The 20,386-nt window shown below is 36.9% G+C and overlaps 2 protein-coding genes, 1 long non-coding RNA gene and 1 pseudogene across 3 annotated transcripts; 2 read left to right on the top strand and 2 right to left on the bottom strand.

The window, feature by feature from the left end:
- Positions 1–457: 457 nt before the first annotated feature.
- On the bottom strand, positions 458–1,659 carry LOC113277526. Its single transcript, XR_003324968.1, has 2 exons — positions 1,451–1,659; positions 458–1,024 (listed from the first exon to the last, which is right to left on the bottom strand). It is a non-coding gene; the product is annotated as an uncharacterized LOC113277526 (long non-coding RNA).
- Positions 1,660–4,753: 3,094 nt separating this feature from the next.
- On the bottom strand, positions 4,754–8,065 carry LOC113277525 (ribosomal RNA-processing protein 7 homolog A-like). Its single transcript, XM_026526598.1, has 6 exons — positions 7,874–8,065; positions 7,459–7,539; positions 6,537–6,722; positions 6,301–6,398; positions 5,825–6,035; positions 4,754–4,871 (listed from the first exon to the last, which is right to left on the bottom strand). Exons 1-6 carry the CDS (start codon positions 7,998–8,000, stop codon positions 4,786–4,788), a joined length of 789 nt encoding a protein of 262 aa, XP_026382383.1. The 5' UTR covers positions 8,001–8,065; the 3' UTR covers positions 4,754–4,785.
- A 306-nt stretch (positions 8,066–8,371) lies between these two features.
- LOC113277524 (H/ACA ribonucleoprotein complex subunit 2-like protein) lies at positions 8,372–11,086 on the top strand. The gene is made up of 4 exons (XM_026526597.1): positions 8,372–8,581; positions 8,761–8,830; positions 9,828–9,933; positions 10,719–11,086. Exons 1-4 carry the CDS (start codon positions 8,452–8,454, stop codon positions 10,878–10,880), a joined length of 468 nt encoding a protein of 155 aa, XP_026382382.1. The 5' UTR covers positions 8,372–8,451; the 3' UTR covers positions 10,881–11,086.
- LOC113285070 lies at positions 9,082–9,226 on the top strand (annotated as a pseudogene).
- Positions 11,087–20,386: the final 9,300 nt, after the last annotated feature.

Raw genomic sequence — 20,386 nt, 5'->3', positions numbered from 1 at the left:
GCTGGCAAACGGGCGGGAGGGGCTGGCTTGTGACCAACCCGCGGGTTACGGGTTAATACAAGCCTAAGCTTGCGGGTTGAAATTCTTCACGGGTGGTCATTTCTCCAACCCGCGCCCGTCCCGGGTAAAGCTTGCGGGTTCACGGGAGCTCACGGGTTAGCTGGTTTTTGTTGAGTCAACTCGCCAGAAATCGATTTTTGGGATATTTCCGGCCACATTCAGGCCATCTAAATTATCTCATAGAAAGGCAAAATGTTTTCCAGAAGAGGGGTTAGAGCATCATCAAGCCATGTCAAAAGATGAGCGCCCATTACCAACCTACATGGAGTTCTTGAGGAATGCGCTGTAACATTAAAAGAAACATTTTATATGCCAGCACGAACTCAACAAAAAGCATATTTTATCACAGTTACAGACATACTAAAATCATAACAAAAGTTTCAAAAGGCAATGGGCATCATCAACATTTCAATTTCCATCTCTTAAAATTTTAATTTCCAACATTTCAATTTCCATCTCTTAAAATCAACCAGGTGACCAAAAATGTAGTTGAAATTACAGCAATTAATACATTAATAAACCACACATAGAAGATGCAAACATGTAATTTGACATATTATATGTTTGAATTGCAGAATATCAAAGTAACGCTAACTACTGACAATTAATCATTCATTTCACGACTGTATTTCCCAGATCCGGTTCTTGGTTGCTGGGGTAATGACTGAAGAAGAGAAGAGGCTACCATAAAAAGATGATCGATATAGTAGGTTTGTGGTGTATGAATTCACTGGATCGTCCTTTGATAACTGAAGTGTTGAGTATGCACTCGAAGATCTGGAAATAAATATTGTTGAGTCACTGAATTTTTCTTTTGATCTCCTCCAAATTTACAGCAGCCATCGCATTCATCTCCCACCATCCCGTAGCTGTCCCAAGTTAGATTCATCCTCTCCTTAAGAAGATCTGTGTTTATGCAATTCCTCCGCATGCATCAAACGAAACAACTCTCAAGAATAATGAGCTACAGAGACAAAATCATCAAAAAGACCAAAATTATGATGAAAATCATCATGAAAATCAAAGACCAAAATTAAAGATCTAAAATCAAAAATCCCCAAAATTAAACAGGACCCAATTTAAATTTCTTTTCTTCTTTTATCCACTATCCAGTATATGGAAAGCAAATCAGTAAATCAAAACCTATAGTCTAAGGCACTTAGGCTCTAAAAGATAATGTTAAACACCCATATTTGACTATTCTAAATGTTTCATTCTTCTTGCCCTAACTTAAATTTAGAGATAAAACCAAATATTTCTACTTCCTGTAACATATATATGAATTCAAATTAAATCTAATACCATCACAAATTTTCATTTTCTGATGATAAAAAAGACATGGGTTTTCCGTTAAGAACTCAAAATATGTGTTATTGAATCAATAACTTACAAAATTACAGAAAAATTTTGTGAATTTTTTAGGTTTTCCATCAATAGCTAAAGATATCTACTGTTGTTGATAAAATTTGCAGAACCCATTACATGAAAATGATAAATTAGAGAACCCATTACATGAAAATGGTTTATTATCATTTCTGGTTTACTAATTAGAGAAGTAGAGAAAGGGATTCAGAGAAGTTAGAGAAAGAGATTAAGAGAAGTTAGAGAACTGAAGTAGAGCAAGAGAATTATCTAGTTTTTTTTCTTTTTATACCTAGGGCTAGGAGGTGTTGGAAACATACACGTATAGATGGGAGGGGCCACGCGTCACAAGTATCCCATGGCGGGTTGACGGTCTGAACCCGCGGGTACACGAGACGGGACGGGTTTACCCGTTTTTGTACGGGCCGGCATTTTGCCAACCCTAACCCGACTTGTTTAGAAACCAGCCGAGCCGGGTTCGGATTTTTACGGGCCGGGCCGGATGAACCCGCGGGTTTTGCGATTGTTTGCCCGCTCTAGTATATAAGTTTTGAGCTAGATGCACAAGTTGTAGTGGAAGCAGTGACTCAAGACCTTGACAAAGCAGCTTGGGAGAACCATTCTATTGTATTAGATATTATGACTAAACTTTGCAACCATCCTCATGGAGGTGCATGTTTATTATGAGAAAATGCAATAAGGCAGCAGACTTTTTGGCTAATCATGCCAGAATTTTTCGGAGTTCGTAAGACTTGACAAGATTTCCCACCAAATTTCGTTGCCGGTGTAATTTGGGAGGATGCACATTCTGTACCCCACCTCATTAAGCAATAAAATTTTGTTTTGCATCAAAACAAAAAAAAAGAAAGAAAAAAAAAAGTGTAAATAAAATAGGGGACTTTATGTTGTTGGACTTGGGCCCTCGTGTATCATCCACCAAGAGAGAAGGTGCACATGACTCAGAAGCAAGCATCTAGAAAGACCTGGAAGTGATGATCATGAAGGGGGAGTTGGATTTTGCATTTGGCATGAATCAATATCAGTAGCCTACTACCATGCGCAATTACGCCGAGGATATGATTCTAGGAACCTATTTTAATATTGCATATCAGGTAATGGAACCTACTACCATGCGCAATTACACCGGCAGTGTACTAAGAGATAAATGCAAGAGTATGCTACGACAATAGAAGATTTAATTCCAGATTTAGAAGCTTTATTGGCATTATTGTTTCATTAGGAGGGTTTCGTAGACTAGCCACTGTTGTAAAGTGGGTTGTTTCTATCCTTCTTCCTCGGAAGAAAAAGAAGTCGTGTGATGTCTCAAATAAAAAAAAACTAAATCAGTTGTATGTAAAAATGAAACTCTTTTATATGAGAAACAGAACGCGTTGTTGGAAAACCAGTCACATTCCTTTGAAAACCAATCACATTTCTCTGAAAACTAGAAACAGACTTCATTGAAACCAGAAATACCATGGGTTAACCTATGATCATGACTTCAAAGGCCCTAATAAGCCAAATCATAACAACATTTATATCATAATTGCTTCAATACTTGTAATTTTGATTCTGTTTGCGTTATGTTGGATCATCATTAAGAAATGCAGCCTCCAGAGGAGAAACCAGAGAAAGATTCATCCAGAGATTGAAATGGTGGAGATGAACAATGGTGAAGTTTGATGAAGAGAACAGCAACAGCAATATCTATGTTCAAGAATTTGATTAGGTGGGTTAAATTTGGTAATGTTGTTTTCAAGGATTATATATTCAAATACTTGTAAGAACTCACTTTGATGATTAATTTTATGAAATTTCTTGTTAAATGAATCTTCTTTTATAATTCTGATCAATTTCCCACTTTGCTGAACTTCTACTCTGTTTTTCTGTTGTTTTGAGAAGTGTGTCTATGAGAGAAAGTATTGGTATTCCTGCGAGAAAACCGTGAGGATTAGTCTGAGAAGGATTCGGATCGTCTGTGGCTTATTTAGGTGTCTCCTTGTGTCCCACTAGTAAAAATCTGCCATGTGTCCAACTTAGGATACCTAAATATTACAGTTAGAGATCAGAGAAAATTAAGGAAAAAAAATCAAAACAATAAATACTTAACCAATTTGTAGATACCTTTTCTCCGAACCTGCTTCCTAACCAAAAGAAGTATATCAACTTCATCTTTGGATTTCAGTTGCTATAGGAAGAATTGGCGGGAAAAAGAACGATATATAAAAACGAGAAATTGATTGAGTCCCTTGTGCTTTGGCTATTTTATTAGCGCAATCAAATGAGGTCTTTACTTATACAATTTAAGATGATCAAACCTTAAGAGCTATGGGTAACAGTGGTGATTTGAATTATCATAATAGAGTATGGTAGATTAAATGAAGATGCCAGAATAGCAGAGCACGGTAGATTAAACTGCATCCTCGTTTCACAAAGGAAAATTACATGAAGATGAAAAGCTAACTCAATACATGATCTATTTCGACCACAAACTAATACTAATGGACGAGCAAGAAAAGTATAAAAGAATAAAATATATTCTTTTGGTTAGGAAGATGGTTCGGTAAAATCAATTGTGCTTGATTAAACCATTGTGCTTAATTAATTAAATCAAACCATTATCATATCATAACCAGGTTCGGAGAAAAGGTCTCTACAAATTGGTTAAGTATTTATTGTTCTGATTTTTCTTCCTTAATTTTCTCTACTCTCTAATGGTGATATTGACACATGTCAGATTATTACTCGTGGGACACAAGGAGACACCTATTTAGGTCGGCTGGCTTCGGATCATCTGTGACTTATTTAGGTGTCTCTTTGTGTCCCACTAGTAAAAATCTACCATGTATCCAAATTAGGTTAACTAAATAAAAGAAGATATTACAGTTAGAGATCAGAGATAATTAAGGAAAAAAAATCAAAACAATAAAGACTTAACCAATTTGTAGAGACCTTTTCTCCGAACCTGGTTATGATATGATAATGGTTTGATTTAATTAATCAAGCACAATGGTTTAATTAAGGCCACAAAGCACAATGATTAGTAATTAGTTTACTAGTGTAAGGTTTACTTCTGTAGATTTTTTTTTTCTTTCAGAGAAGTAGATTTTTTTTTCTCGAAAAACTTTAATTATACAGATAAAAAAACCAGAATTGGAACAGGACACACGGTTACAGGACTGACACACCCAAGTTTCAGCAATTTTTGGTGAATCCAACAGATCACAGATACAATCAAAACACATAACATAACAGTCACAAAAACTGATCTCGTCATTTATCTCGTTCTTGTTAACAAAATTTTCAGCTGTAGTTCTTTTTGAGCATTTTCCTCCTCGACTTAAGCTGCAAACTTTGCAGAGCTCAGTACGGTTTGAATTTCCTTGCAGCTCTCAGCTGCTGTATCCGCTTTCTATCCTGCTCGAATTTGCTCTGTAACATCATAACCTCTGCAAAAGGAATTTAAATAGTTTTTTACCTCATGTATTAGTCAAAATCACAAAGTAAATGACTGACAGCAGTAAATTTAAGAAAGATAGTGAATCAACAGTGGATGAGAGCATAAATTTTGAGGTCTGACAGAATAGCAGATTCTCGGCAAAGCTGAGACATTGAGCGAGGGGTTTATCTATGTGCATACTCTCCAATCGGCTTCAAGGAAAAGAAGATCTTTTTCTAGCAGAGGGGGTTAATCTCAGAGGCATGCAACTGTACATTTGATTGCACGTGCGTCAAAAAGAACTTGAATGGACGCTAAGATTCTGAGCATCAAAGGTCATTACATCTCCTTTTCTTCATTTTGTATCTTACACCGAATTGTTACACTCTTTCCTTGAAGAACATGATGGGCCTAAAGAAAGGACACCACTTGCACATGTAGAAACAATTAATGGTCTCATGGAGGTGGGAGTTGTGTGGGAATGGCTAGAAAACAACAACATGAAGACTAGGAAACATATTCTTCTGGAGTATACTACCTTAAAGTGCTAACAACAAGCAGCATTTTTGGGCATGAACAAGTCTTCATTTTTTAAATATAGCATGCAGTGGGAAATGGGCAATGGTTGATCAAGACAATTTGAGACGTATTCTATAGGATTAACTGAAAAATGTTAAAAAACAAACTTCAGAATGTTATAACTGAAACATCAAACATGATAAGCATAATCAAAACAGTTTCAGCAACTTCAGGTTTTGGACCGAGGAAACATTTTCAAATTCTTGGGGCTCGATTCCATCATAAAAAGTAGGCAGTGGGGAGTTAAGGTTAGCAAAGATTTTATGTGCTACCGCTGAGTCAATAGCTTTAAGCTTTGAAAAAAGTTGTGGCGAGAAAACTTGTTTCTCCTCCAAATAACAGAAGGAAAAGAAATTGAGAGATGGTTCAAAGAACATAACATACCATTCCTTTGGGCATCTCTTTTCTGGAATCTGTAGAAATCAATACCAACTTCTTTGTTCTTCTTCTTGGCCATTTTATCTAGCACCGCAGCTTGTGAAACAGAGCCCACCGCAGTTCCACTTTCAGAATCTGTTGTCTTTTTCCTTCCTTTGTGGTGTTTGACAACAACAAAGCCATCATCCGTAACGCGGTCTTCTCTTTCTTGCCTTGCCTGTATAACCCAGAAAGGTGTGGGTTAAAACCGAAAGTCAAGGCTGACTGATATTATCAGCTAAAAGGATTCTGCGAACTACATTTCATTTCTTCCCATAAATGGTACAGGAATTTGTCGCTGATGGTTATTATCAATATTTTACAGCACGATGAGCTTGTTCAGCCAACCAAAAAAAATGCATCGTATAAAAATAAACGAACATGTATTTCCAAAGAAAGGACAAACAGAAATAGTATTTAAAAAAAAAGGAGAGTAAAAGCACCTCTCTCTCCTGTTTCTCATGAGAAATCATAAACTCATCAATCTGTCTTTGCAGAATTTCCAACCCTGGCCTACTTTGATGGTATTCGGTCATCCACTCTATAACATTGAAAAGAAAAGCAAGACAAATTATAATTCTTCATGTTTAAGGGGTGTTATTGTTATAAAGATAAACCTAATATCACTCAACGAAAATATATAGCATATATAATTTCGAACAAAGATCACAAGCCATACTGTTCATCCCTTTGGAGCAATCACCATCCCCTGAAGAAATATGATAAACCTCGTTCGCCGGAGATTCATTTCTTTTCGACGTAAGCTTACTAGTTTTCTTTGACAAAACGAGATCCTTCATTTTTTTCTTTGCAGCTTTTATAGACTTATCTTTCTTTCTCTTCCCTAGTAATTCCTCAGACTTATCTGCCACAAATACAATAAATATGTCTACATCAAAGTGTCCACAGCACAAGCTTAACTTTTATGTTCCAATGAACCAACATCATTGGAATAGAGAATATCAGGCTTAACCCTACCCACCTGTAACATGTGATTGTTTAGAAATATCATTACTGGTATGGGTTTCTGATTGCCTCGAATCTTTTGCAAGACTCGGGCAAATCCATCCCATAACCTGAGAAATTGTGGATGCAATTTAACATCATCTAAGAAACTTGCCCATTAATGCAATTTTTTCGAAGAGAAAAAGTGCTGGGAAGTGGAGGCTATGTGCGGGAATAACATTATCTAAGAACCTTGCCCATCAATGTAATTTTTCGAAGATAAAAAGTGCTGGGAAGTGGAGGCTATGTGTGAAGGTGAACAAACAAGGAAGGAAAAAACGTTGGCACTGGCTAACCTAAGTACTCAACAAACCACGAAAATTCAGGTGCTAATACCGGCGTTTGTTACTAGCACTTCCAGTATGCACTATAATTCCATCATTGAGAACTTATGAAACAGACTGAACGACTTAATTATCAGCATCCAAGTAAGTCTACTATTTGAGATAACAAAAACAAGGTCAAACCCGTAAAACATGACAAAAAGGTTGCATTCCAGACTAAAGAAGAGATAATTCAGCTTTCATAGTAAGAACACTAAAGCAAATTCTAGCTTAAAAATACCATTCTCCACGAAGCAGATGTTATCAACTAACCTTCAGTTTCAATATCCTTTTTCTTTTTCTTCTTTCCATCTAATTTGCTCCCCTTTTTCCCTGGGGCAAATGTTATCTCTTCTGCAAACAAACAAAAGCAAGCGGTCACATTTCAAACAAAATTGTACTAATAAATTCTACACAAGGGCATGTCTCCCACTAGTTATCACTACGTTACGAACATTCATCTCAATTGAATATCAATAATACCATTCTCAAGCCAAAGCAGAATCTCAATCATTGTGCAAACCTATTGATTTCGTTCAAATGCTTGTATTCACAATCTAATACATATATGACATTGCCCCTTTCATCTAAATCAACAGAAAATGCTAATCCAAATATCAAAAAAAATTCGGGTTTCTTTAGCTACTAAAAAATAGATAAAACTAACCAAAAAAGATTGTAAATTTACCATTATCAACAACTTTGAGAGTCTTCTTCTTCTTAGATAACTTTTTAGGTTTTGATTTTGCAGCTAACGCCTTTAACTTGTCTTTCCTCTTCAAGTCCTTTTCAGTAATAACCCTCTTGCTTCCCATCTCTTTCTCTCTTTTCTCTGCAACAAATATTATCTCCAATGGTTTTTTTTTCTCAGAGTTTTTATCTTTTCACTCGGAGTTTTCTAAGGTTTTAGCTTTTTAGGGTTTAATGGAGAAGGTCCGGATGGTTTTTCGGATTTCGGATCGAACTCGGAAATGGATGAGACCACATCCAAATGTCCGTTTACTTGTTGTTGAGGATATTTCGACCCAAATCAATTTAGGGTTGATCTGTTATAATAAATGGTTGACGACAGCTGAAAACGTATTAACAGTCCAGATAATCTTATGGGAATCTATATCACATCCTGGCCGTCGATCTTGTGTTTCTTTCGTAGCTAAAACCCTCGGAAACGAGTGAGGAAGCCCCATTCTCTTTCGCAAACTCTTAAACCCTAAAAAAGCTTTTCAGAGCTCCTCCAAGCAGTCAACAAGGAAAAGAGAGAAGAAGATGGGTAGCGACAGTGAAGCAGAGAAGTCAGCCATGAAAGATAAGAAGAAGATATCAGCTTTAGCACCAATAGCGAAACCCCTTGCAGGGAAAAAGCTATGCAAGAGAACTCTTAAGCTCGTTAGAAAAGGTATATTTATTTATTTTTAGGTTTTCTTATGATTTACATGGTTTTGTTAATTGGTTTCAATTTTGGAACATGGGTTTTGAGCTGATTTCGTTTTAATGATTATTCTAGGGTTTATTGTTGTATTGCGGTTTTATTCGTTTGTTTATGATGTATTTTTATTTTGTTTTGGTGTTTTTCAGCTACTGAATCCAAATGCTTAAAGAGAGGTGTGAAGGAGGTTGTAAAGAGCATAAGGCGTGGTAACAAAGGGTAAGTCTAAATCAGTGAATGAATGACTTTTTTCACTCGTATTTGAGTTCTTAGTTGGGGTTTCTTACGAAAGGGGTGAAGTAGTTTTATCTGTAAATATGGTGAGCTTTGTTGTTGAATCAGCATATTATGTTGTTACTAGAAATTTGATGTGCCTTATCTGCCATGGAAATTTGAACTGTTGTTTTTATGTTTGTGAAGTTTCATTTTAAGTGTCTGCTTGTTTTAGGTGATTTATGGCATCTATATCTTTGCACTTGTGTGTACCAATGATGCAAACATTGAAAACCAGTTGATTTATCAATTGGTGGCGGCCAGACAACCGTAGGGATGTGGTATCCACAGATAACGGATTTAATTCAGTCCCGACTTGTCTACTAACTCCATCTCACATATATGATGCATTTGATCATCTATTATTTTTTTTTTCTGTTATTCTGTTTTGGTACCGAGTTCAAGGTCTTTGCAATTAGCATTGGTATGAACCCAGTGATGTGTCTTGTGTGGGAAGTGTTTCATGGCTTTTATATCCGCATGTGGTTGCTGTTTCTGTTGCATGTTTGTCAGTAAAAGAGTGGGGATACATTTTGATTAAAAAATGTCCAACACTTAATGTCTGCACTTGTGTTATACATTTTGTCAGTAAAAGAGTGGTTTGTGTTATAATAATTAGTGGTTTTTGTCTTCTGAAGCATTTAAAAATGTCCACACATGTTCGGAATACTTAAGGGTGATCCTTTACTAGCATTCTCTATTGTGCTTAGCTACTAATAAAAAGCCCAGATGCAATGAGTTTATATGTGGTGTCAGGGCATGACCTGGTTTCATGATTCCATCGAAATACATCTAGCGTTCAATTATAATGCTTTTTTTCCTTTGGGTTTCCAAATTTCGTCAAATTAGCTTTATCTAATGTTTTTGATAGGATTGTTGTACCTGTGTACTAATATGTGCATATGAGTTTGAACACTGTAGATTTTTTTCTTGTAAACTGCAGATTGTGTGTGATTGCTGGAAATATTTCTCCTATTGATGTTATCACACATCTTCCTATCTTATGTGAGGAGGCTGACATCCCATACGTATATGTACCCTCAAAGGAAGTAAGTTTCTATCCAGATACACTCTCTTTCCCCTGTATTACTTTTATACACAATCATCTTCGTCTTCTTTTTGAATTGTTCCATTTGAAAAATCATATCTACTCTTTGACTCTTCTTGTTTGCTTATTTTTAAGTATATTATTTGAACTGTAAAATTTCTATCTTGTTCCGACTATGATTCCATTAGAATCACTTTAAATTCTTGGTTTTGCTAGAGCATTTCCATGAGAATCACTTTGGCTTTTTAGTTTTACTAGAATATTTGGAGGCATGGGTTTGCCTCCCATTGCTAACAGTGAAGCCTGTGTGCACCAACTTTAATTTATGATAGATTCTGGATTACTAAGATCAAATCCGAAGTTACGAACATGTAATTTTCTCATTTGTGAACGTTTTTGTATTTTCCTCGTCCATCTTGGCGAATTAAAGCGCGCCCTAAACATGGCAATGCTTTCCTTTGAATGCTAATGACCTCAGGGCATCTCCGATCTGTTCTCTCCTTTTATAGTAAAGGTTCAGAGCAGTGGGAATGAGATATTCAAATTTGACTCATTTTGAAAAAGGTTTTGCGTGTTTTCCTTAGTCCATCTTGGCAAAGTAAAGCGCCCTCAAGAAGGCAATGCTTTGTTTTGAATGCTAATGGACTCAAATTGAAGTCATCTCTTATCTGTTCTGGCCTTCTATATAGTTGATGGAGGTTTGGATCAAGTGGGATGAGATATTCTAATTTGCATTTGCGCTTATTAAATTGTATGTACTAACTTTTTAACACGTTCTTTTTTCAGGATCTTGCTACTGTTAGTTCTACCAAGAGGCCTACATGTTGTGTGTTAGTTCTAACCAAACCCACAAAGGGAGAAATTACCAAGGAGAAACAAGAAGAATTAAAAGCAGATTATACCCAAGTTGCAGCAGAAGTTACTGAACTTTCAGCCACCATTTTCTGATTCACCCTAGGTTACTTCTTATTTTAGAAAAGTTTGTTAACATTTGTAGTTTGCTTTTAATATGTAAAAACAAATTATTATGTGTTGTATCTGTTTCACTTATAAAGTGGGAACTTTAGTCATTATTTAGTGTCCGGTTTAGTGTTAAAAAGAGGATTACATTTTATGTATTTTGACTTGTTAAAATCGGTCAGAATTGAGGTTTACTCTTCCTATTTTCAGCTCTTTCAAGTCTGAAACAGTTTCCTCCCTATTGGAAACCTAATAACCTATATCAAGCTTAGGCTATATTGTCAAAGGCGAGTGAGATGCCGGCACCAATGGCACATGATTTGTTAAGTGGGCGATTCGGATTTGGGTATATAAGAACAATCATTGCTGCAACTCAATCTTACAAGTTACAAGTGCTAATTTATGGATTGTTCGACTCATAGACGTTGCATGAATGCAGCAAACCAGCCCTGATGGTGCAAGTAATCTTATTCTTCATCACTCATTTTCTCAGCAAATTTTGCTTTGAATAAGAGCTTGCTACCTCCACAAACAGCCAACTGCAGATCTTATTAAATCTCCATTGCATAAACATAAGCTTGAGAGCTCATTATCGGTTGGGGAGGGACACATACAAAAAGAGATAGAGAGAGAGCTCAGACATGAGAACTGTGTTATACTCCTTCCAAACTTCCTGTGAAATATTCAATACAACATTGAACTATTACTCTTATGGATTAAAATTCTTCTTAATTAACTAGATGAGATATTGAAATTTGTGTGCTTATTCAAATAAATAAACATTTAAACCCATGTCCTCTTTTTATGTTGTGTTTTAGTTTTAACCAAACCCACAAAGGTAGAAATTACCTAGGTGAAACATGAAGACCTTAAAGCAGATTATACCCAAGTTGCAGCAGAAGTTACTTAAACTTTCATCCACCATTGCATCCCTTAAAGCATACTATCTAATTAGGTTACTTATTATGGAAAAGTTGGTTAACATTTGTAGTCTGTTTTTAATGTGTAAAAACAAAGGTGAGGACCAAAGTCGTTGTTATTCTGCTTTATATAGTTCAGATCAGATTAGTGCTAAAAAGAGAATTACATTTTAGCTGAAATGTAGGGTTCTAGAGCTTCTGTATTTTTCGACTTGTTAAAATCAACTTAGTGCTTTGGTGGGCTTGGAAAAGGAGGTTAACCCATGTGCAGCCTTTTTGGTTGTCAATTGTGAAAACTACAGGGAGACCCATTTTCCCAGACTTTTCTACTATGAAACCCACGCTCAGAAAAACACAGGCGCGCACCCATTTTCTGGAAGAAAATTATTCTCAAACCCACAATTTCAAAAATTATGTTTTCGTCTGTTTTAATGGTCGAATTACACTTCTTCTTCAGTTCTTTTTCCTGTTCCTCCAACTGTGAAGTAATCGTTAAAATCTCTGGTGCAGGTTCTCACAAGACCTTTATCTTCATGGGTTCTTTAGTGTTTCGATCAAATTACCAGCAGATTATACAGCCGGGGTTGTCGTTGCCTTCGATGAAGAAATCAAGTTAAAACTGGAAGATGGTGATGCTGTTAATGTTTGTGATTAATCTCTTCTCTATTGCTGCATCTAGGGTTTGAAATTGATGCTGCTACAGATCGAGAAAAAGAGAAGAGTTGCTCAGAAATTGAAGCTCGGATTCTGAATCTGCTTCTGAGATTCAGATGGAAATGGTGGTGAATTTTAGTTCAAAGCGGCGATTTGAGAAACAGATGATTAATAGAAAAATGGTGGTTCAGATGAATTCCAAGGGTTAGAAGATAATCTGCTGTTGTTGTGAATTGGGGGTTTTAAGTGAAGAAATATGAAACTGGGGTTAGTGTTTGAGCAGTTGAGGAAGTGAATAAACTGAGATGCTCATGTCACTGGATTCATCATTGTGTTGCTGCTGGTGATGACTTGTAACCGATAGTGCTGTCTCAATATCTCCAATAGTTGGACCTGAGTAGAAGCTGTGTTCTGGTGGTTGTAGTTCAATTTGCAGGTCAATTTGGGTATCGAAATGGTGGCTGCTGTTTGGTGAAGATGTCAGTGGAATTGAGATTTGTTCATGAGCAGAAGCAATGGGTTTTTGAGAGCACTTCGATTACAACAAGAAAAAGGAGATGTGCCTGTGCTTTGGTGGTTTTGCAGCCGAGTTTGGGGCTGAACTGGGTTCGATTTGAGATGATATTTCAGCAGTAAAATGTTGCTTCTATACAACTGAATGATGAACTGTTTACAGGGATTCGAATTGGATTAGTGTTGACAGCGGTGTGGCTCAAGTTTGTAAGGGTTTGGTCAAGTTTTTCTCAGGCGAAGGAGCTAGTGTTGCAGCTACGTCGGAAGTAGAGCTGTTGAATAAAAGGCAGTTCAGGCAAGCAAGGAATGAGGCTGGAATGACCAAGTCTGGGACTTATTTTGGTTGTATGTTGAGCTGAAGTTCAGTCTTAAGATATGTATTGTTGCTATGGTTCTTTGCAGCTGTTTTCCAGGGATGCCGATGAATATTTACAGAGAGTCAGTGAAGGAGATATAACAATAGGAGGCAGATATGATGGCATTCTAAGCCGTGTACTGCTGGGATGATTTGCGGTTGTGTTTGAGGACTCAGGGAGTGGTTTAGAAGCCTGAGATGAACAAGGATAAGGAGGTTTATGGCACAAATATCATGGGTTTGTATATGGCAGTAAAGCTCTCTTACTAACTCGGCATCATCTTCTGTTGACCCATCAAACCAATTAGTTGCTGCTCTTAGTAAATATTCCTCCATTACGATGATCTTCAACTTAACATATACAATTCACAACATTACCAGAAGAAAAAGAAGTATTGATGGTAGTATAAGTAAAGATGATGAAATAAAGGGATAGGTGTTGTTGGTTGGAAATCTACAGATATATTGGTGTTGTTGTTGTCCATAATGGTTGAATAATCTGTTATGCAACTCTAAAAACAGTTGCATAACCTGTTATGCATCTACAAAATTTGTTGCATAACGTGTTATGCAGTCCGAAAAATGATTGCATAACACGTTATACAACAACATTTTTGTTAGTATTGAAACCAACAAAAAATAAGGTTGCATAACTTGTCATGCACCTACAATAATATCTACATAACATGTTATGCAGTCGTGAAAATGGATGCATAACCTGTTATGCATCCGAAAATATGATTGCATAATGCATTATGCATCGAGAAAATTGTCGCACAATCTTTTATGCATCGAGAAAATAGATGCATAACATGATATGCATCCGTAAATATGGATATATACTGCATTATGCATCAATTTTTTATACTCAAGAAGGGTGCGAAAACAATGGGTACATGACTTGTTATAGATGCATAACTTTGTTATGCAGATGCATAATTTGTTATGCAGTCGAGAAAATGGTTGCATAATTCGTTATGCGTCTGCATAATGCGTTATGCATCATTTTTGGTGGCTTCATAATGGTTATGTATCAAGTTTTCGAAAATTTTGCCTAAAACGATGATCACCTCCGATTTTTTCATGAAAAACAAAATTTTGATATTGTTGTTTGTACTCGTTGCGTAGCTCTCTTTAAAAGATTTCCAACCATATAAAATTTGTAAATTTCTAAGGTGCGGATTTTTAGATATGTTATGTCCAAGTTGAGTTGCCAATTATACCCCTGATGCATAACTCAGTCATGCAGATGCATAATCCGTCATGCAGAAGTTTTTAATAATTTCATATAATTATGGGTGTCACGAAAATAATTATGGGTGTCATAGTACCCAAAATTAATTGTGGGCCTGAGAATGAGAATATTTTTTTTTTGGGGTCTCCCCCTAATTTTATTGATCCCCAAATCATCAGACCAGCAATGTCCCCTCCCTAATTGATCCTTGTTTTACATACTGCTAATGCGAAAATTCTTTGAATGGACACAATTCAAAGTTGGTAAATGTGAAAGGATTGTATGTGAGAGTTCTCGGTGAGTTGCATACATGCCACTGAGGATGCTTATCATGTTTTTGTATCTTCTTGTCTGTAACAATTTCCCCAAATATATTCCGTGCAGCTTTACTGATTCTGAAACCTTGTTTTTCATAGAATTGTACGTTCCCAAAGAACTCATACGATTTTCATCTTGTGAACATTCTAAGAGTCGGTAATATAAGTATAAACAGTACAAGACAAGCTGATATTTCATACAACCCATATAGCGCAGGTTTTTGACTCTTTGCAATTTTCATTCTTCCTTGCCTGAATTGCACTATTCAAGACAGCTCGAAGAAGAAACTGAGAATGTTTATGCTATGTTTGTGAGTGAAAGAAAGAGCGTGTTCGTGCGTGGGGGACCAATTTCTAAAGCTAAATGAAGCTGCTCGTTCATGGATGGACCAACCATCATCACCACACAAATTTCAAAATAAACGACTATGTAGTGTCACTTTCAACAATGACGACCAAGGTAGCATGCTTTCGGTTATGCTACTTAAGCATTACATTGTCGTCTGTCTCTCTGATGATGAACCCATGCATGCCTAGTTCAGAAATTATCTAATGAATCCACTTAGTGTTTTGAATTTTATAATTAAGCCACTGGGAGAGGTTCAGAGATCCCTCCAGCAAGTAAATCTGGTCATTCATTGTGAAAAACAGGCCCCTTTGGCAACTGACTATAACAGCCAACTTGAAGTCACGACTCAATTCCACCCAAAAAAAATTTGAAGATTTCTCTCCGCGGACGTAAAATTTTGATCGACAAATTGTCTCAAAGGAAACAACCTTGTGCTCTTTTCTTTTTTAAAAAAAAAACGAACTTAGACCATGTTTGTTTACTCCTGACTCATCTGAGTCGTCTGGATCCGAGTCATCTGGATCTGAGTGAAATCACCCGACTCATCTGGATCTGACTCGATATGTTTTTTTGAGTCAGATCTGACTCATCTGACTCAAAAAACATGAGTCAGTGGTTTGGTCTTGTGAGTCAGGGGTATTTTGTTACCTGGCTCAAATGGGTCTGATTCAGGGGTTATGTCTGAGTCAGAGATCTAGTCAGATCTGACTCAAAATGCAAAACAAATGGTCTGACTGATGACTCGGCCCGATCAGGGTTTGACTCAGATTCAGACGCCGAATCAGATGCAATCAAATAAGGTCTTAATCCATTAATAATCTTCTCAACCTCGATTGTAAAGAAGTTCTCTGTTATCCTGTGGCACCGGCTCTTGCTCCCTTGTAACATTATTTTTTTTTCAAAAAGTCTACTTGAACCGAGAAAAAAAACTATGCCAAAACCACTCCTCATAAACTTTTAGTGGGTCCCACCATAAGTAGCCCTCTGCTAAGTCCAGGTCGGTTTTGCCATAGTCTAAAAACTCGGTTCATATAGAACCACTGTATTTTTTTTCTAAAAGCTTACGGAAGCTAGGGTTACAAATGAGAGTAGGGGTGTAAATATTACTCGAAAAAACTCAGTCTGCCCGTACCCGCCCAAGCCCGCCTGTACCTGAAATTGCCCAAAGCCTGTTATGGCCCGTTGCGGGCTACCCGGCCTGGCCTGGATTAATTTATTGGGCGGTCTCGGGCTTTGCGATTAATTATGATGCCCGGCCTGATACCCGGCCTGGTGCCCGGCCTGAAAGGCTTCTATGTGCTATTAATCATTTAATATCCTCTTAAAAAGACTTAAAAGTTACAATTTTATAATTGTCAATTTTGTGTCAAGAAAAATAAAATATATAATTGTTTTTACTTATAATTAACCTTTTCAAAACATTAATGGTAATATATTTTCTTATTAGAAAGTTTATTGTACTCTAATTAATTATTTATTATAGCCTAAAATTAAAAATTTGTCAGTGTAATTTAAATATAAAATAATATTATCACTTTACTTACGATATGTGATGTTGGAAAGGAAAGGATATTGTATTTAATACCGTTCATTTGAAAATTTAAACTTAAAAAAAAAAATCAAAATAGTGGCCTGTCCGGCCCGATCTGGCCTGCCCGTATAAAAAACGGGCTTTGGGCGGGCTTTGGGTAGCAAATTATCTACTTGTACCCGGCCTGTCCGGCCTGAATTTGTTTACGGGCTCACAAATATTAAGCCTGGCCTGCCCGGCCTGTCTTAGTTTTTGGGTCGGGCGGCCCGGCCTGCCCGAATTTACACCCCTAAGAGCATCCACAGTGGGCGAGTATAACCAAATTTATGGGATGAGATCGTAACACAGTGGGACGGAGTAAAGATCAAATTTGGACCAAAGATCAAATTCCAGACCAAATATGGTCGCGACCAAATCCCAAATTCTAATATAGTCGGGCGTAAATTTAAAGTACGCTTGTTGCTGGACGGACACCCAACCATCCGCCCGTTCACTTACTCATCAGGCGGGCACCAAACCATCCGCCCCATTCAAAATGAAATTCATCAGGCGGACACCCAATCATCCGTCCGTTCACATTTCGTCAGGCGGACACCAAACCATCCGCCCCATTCAAAATGAAATTCATCAGGCGGACACCCAACCATCCGCCCGTTCACTTACTCATCAGGCGGACACCAAACCATCCGCCCCATTCAAATTTCGGGCGTAAACCAATTTTACGCCCCATTCAAGCGTACACCAAATTTACGCCCGTTTTCGTGCGGTGATTAATTTTACGCGCGACCAAATTTGGTCTTCTCCCCATAACGTCACAGTACAGATTAAACTCATATTTAATCTTTTTTTTTTGGTCTTTGATCTTTGAGTTTAGTCGTACCATTGCAGTCGCTCTAAATGAGAGGAGGATTCGTATTAGTCAGTCCTCCTCCTGACTAAGTCCTGACCCGAGGACAAAATAATTCATGTGAAAAGAATGGAAGTAGTAGTTACATTTTAGGTCTTGTCAAAATGTGCATGTTATATGAGTGGGGAATAAGTAGGCCCTTTATGTCCATTCACAGACAACGTTTTCTTATCCTTTCTCATGTTTGGTTTTGGTATCATGACTCCTATGACCTATGAGCACAGCACAGCTTGTTTAACTTAGTTTCACCTTTACCTTTCACTTTGATTTAAATTAGCTAACTTCATTTCCTGATTAAAACATTTCAATACCATGGCCTAACTAAAGAAATTAACGAAAGAATCCTATAATAATGTCGTTTTTTTTTATCATTTTATGTTCCAATTTTATCATTTTAAGAGAATTTCGCTATAATTTGTAGGCTCTACAATGGTATCATTATTTGTCAAGGTATCAAATTTGAAGGGCCGGATTCTTCTTTTCCTTTTTTTCTTCTTCTTTAAAGAGTCTAAATTCACAGTTTCAGGACAACACTCATAAAAAGATTCTTTATATGTTTGGTTTTAGCCGGTAAAATGACTTTTAATTTGCTTTTCTTTTTACCTGCCAAACAAAAATTTACTCCTCTTTTTCATTTGGAACAGATTCTGGCATATATGCCTCTAGAACTTCGTTGTAATTAGGCCATCTCGAATCAAATGAACGTTCAGATCATCTCAGCATTCTTTTTATTGATTGAGTGGTCTAGCGATCGAAGTAGTTGATGCTTAAAAGGGGCGCATCCAATGTAGAACAAGGGTGCGCAGTATTGCGCACTCACTGGGATTCCAAGCCACATTTTTTGGGACCTAATTTTTTTTTCTAAGCTTAACATTGCTTTCCTGCTATTCCTAGAAAAAAACTTTGTTTCCTCTTAGTCTAGTTTTTAGCTCCGCCTTGAAAATCTAGGTGGGGTAAAACAGTGGCGGAAGTTCCATCGCTGTAGTGGTGAGGTTGGAAGAGACAATTTTATGTTATTTTGGAGGTAAAAATTGCTCGGCTTTTCCAAATAAAATCCTATGTAACCCGATCTTGTGGAGTCTAACTGGTTTTCGGTTAAAAAAGAAATTTTGTTTTGTTAAATGCAAAAATGGAAGTATGGTAGAAGAGTATAGATCTTTCCATCTTTCCAGAGAGTGTTGATGGGTATACATCATGCACATATATATATATATATAGGCCTAAAAATGTTTAGTGTGGAAGAAGGAAATTCGAGAGTGCAGTTAGTGGTTTTGTGGGTTGGATAGGGTCCATAATTTACATGCATAACCAAAATTAAAGGAGAAAAGAAGTTTTTTTTTTTTTTTTTTTTTTTTTTTTTTATGGAAAGGAGAAAAAAAGCTAGAATTGGTGATGTTGGATGCTTTTTTAAAGTGATTTCTTTGGGTGAATGTGGTCAAAGATTTTATAGGAACAAGTATTATTCACTTTGGGTGTTCTAGCGATAATGTTTGCACCCCCACCATTCAAAACCCCTCTGTCAATCAGTAAACTCCACAATCATTTTCTACTCATTTTGGATATCCTTCACCTGATGCATGCATGGAAAATCCTAATAGCTGGTTTAATATCATCCGTTTGACTACTTTTTGACTCAATTTCTGTATCAGATAGTTTACTATTACGAAGTCTTTGAGAATTAAGAGGTAAAAACATGATCTTATTTTATTGTAGAGTAATGCTACATGTACCGCCTAAAAAACAAGGTAAAAACCGTCTGTCACATGAAACTAGCCCCCATTTTTCAGGGATTTAGTCGGGGTCCCACCATGTGAAGTTTTGTGAGAAGGATGGTTTGTTCTTAGTTTTTATGGCGGCACGTTGAGAATCTTCGTTTATTTTATTTTTACAAGGTGCCAGCAGGCACACAAAACTAAACTACTTTAACAATTCGAGCCTGGGCTTTTTCTATACTATTAGCAACCAATAAACTGGAAATATCAGCAGGCGAACTAGAAATTCAGACTCTGTTCAAGGTATTTGTTGTTGACTTGTTGCACAAATAGTCTGCCACTTTGTTAGCTTCTCGAAATCTTTGTTGAAACTTCACACTTTCAAAAGCCTTCCTTTTGGCTTTAATGTCATCACTAAGCCACGTAAGTACCACGGGGTCGAAAGGTCTTCCTTGCATAGTTGGATTGCAAATACGGAGTCGCTTTAAACCACCAATTTTTGAATGCCCAACTCCGCAGCCAATTTAATACCTTCACGAATTGACCAAACTACTGCTTTGTTGCTACCATTTCTGAAAATATGCTTGGCAAAGCAAGCTCTGACCATCATCTTCTCGAATAACTCCTCCAATTCCTGCAAGATTCCTAGAGTCAGATGCTCCGTCATAATTCAATTTGCAATATCCACTTTCTGGAAACTCCCAATTGATGAACAACTCAGTTGGAATTCATACATTCTCTCGATTTTCAATAATACTATTATACTCCCTAGCACAACGAATTGCTTTGAATAATATTCTACTAGGTAAAAAAGGTATGTTTTTTAACAACACATCATTTCTACCTTCCAAATATGCCAAAGAATATGAGGAAACAAGATACCCCATTACACACCGCCCATCCTTCCATAAAACCTGCAACAACTCATTATAAAAGTAGGAGAAACTAAGCTAACACCAGGATCAAAACCGATCCAATTATGCAACTTCCTCCATATATGAC

Source organism: Papaver somniferum, chromosome 5 (assembly GCF_003573695.1).
Source record: "Papaver somniferum cultivar HN1 chromosome 5, ASM357369v1, whole genome shotgun sequence".
Taxonomy (NCBI): Eukaryota; Viridiplantae; Streptophyta; class Magnoliopsida; order Ranunculales; family Papaveraceae; genus Papaver; species Papaver somniferum.
Note: the sequence above shows the minus strand (reverse complement) of the source record. Positions and strands in the feature narration are given on the sequence as shown.

Bases quoted from the DNA above. Each gene is read 5' to 3' on its own strand.
- LOC113277525 (XM_026526598.1), bottom strand. From the start codon at position 8,000: ATGGGAAGCAAGAGGGTTATTACTGAAAAGGACTTGAAGAGGAAAGAC. The intron at 7,540-7,873 runs GTAAATTTACAA...GTTTGTTTGCAG, and splicing joins TCTCAAAGTTGTTGATAATG to AAGAGATAACATTTGCCCCA. The intron at 6,399-6,536 runs GTATGGCTTGTG...TCAATGTTATAG, and splicing joins TTGCTCCAAAGGGATGAACA to AGTGGATGACCGAATACCAT.
- LOC113277524 (XM_026526597.1), top strand. From the start codon at position 8,452: ATGGGTAGCGACAGTGAAGCAGAGAAGTCAGCCATGAAAGATAAGAAG. The intron at 8,582-8,760 runs GTATATTTATTT...GGTGTTTTTCAG, and splicing joins TCTTAAGCTCGTTAGAAAAG to CTACTGAATCCAAATGCTTA. The intron at 8,831-9,827 runs GTAAGTCTAAAT...TGTAAACTGCAG, and splicing joins ATAAGGCGTGGTAACAAAGG to ATTGTGTGTGATTGCTGGAA.